This window comes from Bidens hawaiensis, unplaced genomic scaffold (assembly GCF_021521415.1).
Source record: "Bidens hawaiensis isolate Kalapana, Puna unplaced genomic scaffold, B.hawaiensis_p1.1 tig00004357_1, whole genome shotgun sequence".
NCBI lineage: Eukaryota > Viridiplantae > Streptophyta > Magnoliopsida > Asterales > Asteraceae > Bidens > Bidens hawaiensis.
In genome coordinates this window covers 1,211,782-1,217,465 of record NW_027491262.1, presented here as the reverse complement: position 1 = coordinate 1,217,465, position 5,684 = coordinate 1,211,782, and the positions used below count along the sequence as shown (strand labels likewise).

The 5,684-nt window shown below is 32.2% G+C and overlaps 1 protein-coding gene across 1 annotated transcript; it reads right to left on the bottom strand.

The window, feature by feature from the left end:
• Window positions 1-2,378: 2,378 nt before the first annotated feature.
• Window positions 2,379-3,980, bottom strand: LOC143626316 (transcription factor NAI1-like). The gene is made up of 4 exons (XM_077096448.1): window positions 3,948-3,980; window positions 3,431-3,859; window positions 2,619-3,005; window positions 2,379-2,441 (listed from the first exon to the last, which is right to left on the bottom strand). The coding sequence occupies exons 1-4, from the start codon at window positions 3,978-3,980 to the stop codon at window positions 2,379-2,381; spliced, it is 912 nt and encodes a 303-aa protein (XP_076952563.1).
• Window positions 3,981-5,684: the final 1,704 nt, after the last annotated feature.

Genomic DNA, 5,684 nt, shown 5'->3' with positions numbered 1-5,684 from the left:
TATTTCTTTTACCCAGTTAGGTTTAAATCTTCTTTAGTTCTTCTTGTTCCATGTTTAGTGTCCCACACAGTTCTTATTGATTTTGCTTCATATGACTTGATTTGATTTAATTCACAAATGACTTGATTTGCTTCATGACACGACTTGATTTGTTTCAAACGGTTTGATATGCTTCACACTACTTGATTTGCTTTGGCTTTGATCTCCTCACACGACTTGCTTCACACGATCTTGCTTCACTTAAACTTGCTTCTCGCAACTTGCCTCACTCGACTTTCTTCTCTCAATCTTCTATAAACCTCTCCCAAATTGTGACTTCAACAACATTTAAAACTAAAAATGATTGTAGTCTTGCTTTCTTTTGATCCTTATAACCCTCTCATCTTTTTTCTTTATTATTATTATTATTATTATTATTATTATTATTATTATTATTATTATTATTCTGTGATGTTCAGATTTCTCGTCAAAAAAAGTTCATACTAATTGAGAGTAATTAGTAGAAATCAACTAATTGATGCTTTTTTTTCTCCATTCTCTCTTTTTGACGTTCAACAACTTTGAAAATCCACCCATCCTATTTTTTTAGTCGATTGATCCAACCTATTAAAAAATTGGCTAACACCAACACCAACACCAATTCTTAGAATATTATATCATTGAACACCCAGAATGAATAATTTCAACTCAATACACATTGCTGACAACCAAACAAACCTTTTGAAAAACAATTTTCTTCATGATTGTTGTAGAGATACCTCTAGATGGACCATAGCCCAATACATTAGACCCATTAGGGTTAACTTCCTTGAAGAATGGGAGAAAGCCTACAATAGAAATCAGATTGAATTGCTCATCTTCATATAAATGTTTATTCAATTTTTGAATTGAATTTTGTGACCAAATAATTGGCTACATGCATACCGATATTTAAAGATAAACACGTTAATTGAATGAATCGAGCCGTAGTCTCCTAATCAGTTCAAACTATACATGTTTACAAAATGACCACTTAACTTAGTTACAAATTGGATCACGAATTAGCCTGTATCAATGGTTTGCTCACATTCATCTGTTCGAGAGGAAATTAGTGTTAACCGAGTTTATTATATATTAATACCCATCTTGATCCAGAACCCGACCCAAAATCAAGCCCAACCGACACAACTAGGCCAGGCCAGGATTGACATGACAGATGGATAGCGCTGAGAATCAAGATGAAAAAAATTAAGTTTGATTTTTATCTATTTATTGTTCGCTTTACTAGCTTTTCTAGTTTATGGTTAACACTAAGATTTTGAACTATTCAATAATGCTAGGATTTATCAGTAAGCAAGTTTAGATTGATTAGATATACTTTGTGTCTGCTGATTATTCTCTCCTTGCTAATCGGTTCTTGATTTCTATTGGATCCATGTCATATGCCATTATTTGATTTATCATTTATCTTTAACTTTTCTTTTCGTTGGTCATTATTTGATATGTAGTTTGAATATTAGGGTAGGTATTAACGTTTATTCGATATCTTTAGCTGGTTAGTTTTATCATTGGTTGTTTAGCTATATTATTATACTAGCTTTTGAACCCGTATATTACACGGGTTTTGTCAAATGATAGAGATAAATAAGGTCTGTTATTTCAGTTGTGATTCTCAAAATACATGTGAATTAATTTAATGTAGACTTAATGGAAAAAACAAACAGGGCTAACGAAAAGTAATAAAATAGCATGATTTTGGAAACACCTTGTGTTGATTTGCAAAAATTTTAAAAAAATGTACTAAAGTTTTGTAGTTGGTCAAACCTTAGGTATGAAAATGACACTTGATTCAATAATGAATATAATCCACACTATGTTATAACCCATTTGACAAAATGGTTTTGACCCATGAAAAGCTAGAATGAATGAGATGAGAGATTAGAAATTATGTGAAATGTGGGCTTGACATATAAGCTTTAATATTTTCTTTTATTAGAATTGTAAGATACCCTTTATATCATAATACTACTTATAAAAAATCTTTTATTTTCCAGTTATTCAATACACAAAAAGAAAATAAAAATTAACAATCCATCTAATTTAGTTATTTTGTATTATTTAGTGGTATCAGAGCCTCGTTGTTCTTAAGGAATAAATAATTTTGTTTTTCTTTTTAAATTCTTTTAGATCTTTTTGCATATAAGAACTAACTAATGATAATGATAGACCGCCAATAACTTCTTATTATCCAAACTAGAATAGATTAATTTCTAACAAAAAAATTAAAAATAAATGATACCTAAAATAACAATAACCACAATAGATAATAAACATTGTTAAACAAATAGAAAATGGATGGATGAATATAGTGACCTTCTAATTGATTTTCCCTTATAGGTTCAAACAACAGGTTGCAGATTCTTCACAACATCCTCCAATGGCATTATGAGGTCATCATTCTTCTGCAAAAACCAATTGAAAATAACTCAGAACCATAAAAGTATTTTATCTTTCTAATAAGAAATCAAAAAAATATGGCATTCATATAAATTAGGCTGTTCCATGCAAATAAATAAAAAAAATAAAAAATAAATAAATCCCATTTCATGATGATGAAATCAACAATATAGGATTTTAACCTGAGCAACAATGGTGACAATAAGAGTGGTGTCAGTAAACGGCATGGTGTTGTAACTGATAATAGATAAACCAAACTTTTGGAGCTCACTCAGCACTTTCACTAATGATTTGCAGTTTTTTCGGCTGTAGATTTCGATAAGTAGACTGCATCCGGACGTTCTCAATTCAATCTCTGTATTGCGCATGCGACTACTCGCTTCAAATTTAGCTTCATTAGAAGAGGATCCATCATCATCACTGCTACTAAGCCTTGATCTCTTCCCGGTTATAACTGATTCTTGGATATTCTTTTTCTTTACTATGGATAAACCCTCGAGTTCGCTGACACGATTTTGAAGTTCTTGGATGTAATTAGCTGCATCTTCTAAGACAGTAGCTTTATCAACCTACCACCAAAGGGATAGTAATAATATCAACAAAGGGATCAATTATATATACCCGCACTGGACAGCCATCCCATAGTAACAGACTGCGGTCCAACGATATTAGTATGAGACGGTCATCTGCCTAGAATCCCAGACGGCCGTCTTCCTAGAATGCAGATGGTCATCTGCCTAAAATACAAGACGGTTGTCCATGACCGCATGACGTACAATCCAAACAGTGGTTTGAAAATTTTCTTGGACAACCGTTTTTAGACACAATAGATGACCGTCTGCTACACTCGAAATGGTTGTTCGTATTTTATTTGGTTTATGCTAGATCATTAGTACTATTAAACTATATCTAGCTAAAATATATTTAAGTACGATCAATATAATAACTTAGTTACTAATTCATTTGGTTTACGCTAGGAAGTTGGCATTGGTACCTTTTTCAGGTTTGGAAGGAGCTCAGACAAAGAAACAAACAGTTGAGCCAATTTTTCTCTTCTCTTCCTCTCAGCCAACACATGATCTTGAACCTGAATCGGATTCTTGACTGTGGTCCGAACATTATTCATACCATATTCCGTGGAACCATACCAATCACAAATTGAAAGAAACTCATCTTTAGGCTTTACATCTCCATAAGATATAGTGAAAGTGCTAGGAGTATTGGATACTAGCTTTGGCTTAGGGTTTTCAGTTTGAGAAATTTTCTTGGTAATACGAGTATGAAAAGATTGATCGATAAAAGGCGGGGCTTCTGTGTAAATATCCGACGAAAATGAATCAACACTGAGCTCCTGATCCATTATGGGATGAATATAAGGGTTGCTCATTTGATAATGATTCATGAACCCTTGATCTTGCATTTCCTAAAAACATGGATTCAACAAACAAATTATAAAAAATATAAGCCTAATATTAAACTTTAACTATGTAAAATATTCAGCTTTTACTTACCAGTTCCTGTTGCCAAGATGAAGGCAGTTCCATGACTTTAATATGTCAGTGTTAGTTCCCTGTAAGATTTTAAAAAATGTTACAAAATACAGAAACATATTTCTTCTTTTTGACAAATAAAAAACAACATATATATATATATAGTTTGTATTAAATACAAATGAAATTAACGTGTTAATTGTGAGAATCAAGTAGAGTAATTATGTAATCTACTTGATTCTCATAATTAGCACGTTAATTTCATTTGTACGTTAACTTTCCCCCATACATATAAGCATGCATATAATTTTTCAAGTAACCAAGAAACCGTTGAATTCAAGATGTTGATGTGATAATAATAATAATAATGTAGCATTTTGGAAAAGAAACACTACTTTATTTAACATTTAACAGCTTTTTGGGGAATATTTCTGTTTTGTAGTATAAAACACAGAATTGATAATTAAAAGAGTCTGTAGTATACTCATGGAGGCTTGACTCCTGTTGTCTACTCAGTAGTGACACGTGATACAAAAGTCATGCCATCTGGAATTGATTCCCTCGTTACATCGCCTACAAGAACTTGCTTCTTTCCGTATTTTTTAAATTTATCTCACCTTTGATTTTGCAAGCATGCATGGGTATAATTAATTAATGGAACAATACAATGTTCCATCTGCTATGAAAAATGTCCGGTACGTAATCCTTGTAAGTGTTTGTTATTTTCAAACTGTTTTTTAGTTGTTATGTAATATTGTATAGGGGTGAAAAAAGATAGTTTTTTTAGGAAAAGTAAGAATAAATCTAAGCACTTCTAGAATCTAGTGGTTTAGATTAAATTTTTTTTTAAATACCAAATTGTTTCATAGTATCTAGAATTTAGGCTACATAGTTTCCTAAATAGCCTCACGTCGTTTCCTAACTTCAAATTTTATGTTCTTATCATTCTTATGAAACTATTTACTTTTATTTGAACTCTCTTCATATTGTATAATATAATTTTTCTAACCGTATAAGACTTTTTATTTTGAGCAAATAGTAGCTATATAATTAGTAGCTAGAATCGGTAGAACAGTTAGCATCGGGGGAAGGAGAAACTATTTTCATGCAGGTCGGAACAATTAGCATGTCTGATGAGGTCACATAACAGAAAACTACTTTTGAGTTTTAGCCTAATACAAGCAAAGGACCTAGGTTTAAACTAATATTGCACACGCTAGCTAACATAAATTATAATAATATTCAAAATCTATCAAATAATCACATAATTAGGCAAATAACTAATAAACTAACCAAATTTATGTAAAAACAATAAACAAACAATCAAATTCGAGACAATTAGCTTCTTTTTCATGCTTGGTATCTTGATGATGGAACTGCCATTGGAAATTCAGTAGAGGTAGCTAAAGTGTTGGATATTATTAAGGAGGCGGGTCCAACTTGTCGCCCCCCGCCTCCCTTAACCACCACCGCCTTCATCCACCACTGTCAAGACCATGATTTGCCACTATCAGCCGCCACATGCCACTGTCAACATCCAAGCTATGTCAAGACTGTCAGGATCCAAACTCTAGCCACCTCTGATTCACTGGTTTCAGGATCCAACCACTTGAAATTTCAGCCACCATCCACCAACACATTGCTGAAACTTTAGATGTTGTTCTATTGTTGTCAAGCTCCACCACCTCGTCTAATTTTATGTGCAAATTATGTAGAAATCATGTAATTTATCTTATTTTAATGAAAAATTAAGCGTGT

Excerpts from the sequence above, each read along its gene's own strand:
- LOC143626316 (XM_077096448.1), bottom strand. The coding sequence starts at position 3,980 with ATGGAACTGCCTTCATCTTGGCAACAGGAACTG. Across the intron at positions 3,006-3,430 it reads TCCTTCCAAACCTGAAAAAG|GTTGATAAAGCTACTGTCTT; the intron begins GTACCAATGCCA and ends CTTTGGTGGTAG. Across the intron at positions 2,442-2,618 it reads TTGTCACCATTGTTGCTCAG|AAGAATGATGACCTCATAAT; the intron begins GTTAAAATCCTA and ends TGGTTTTTGCAG.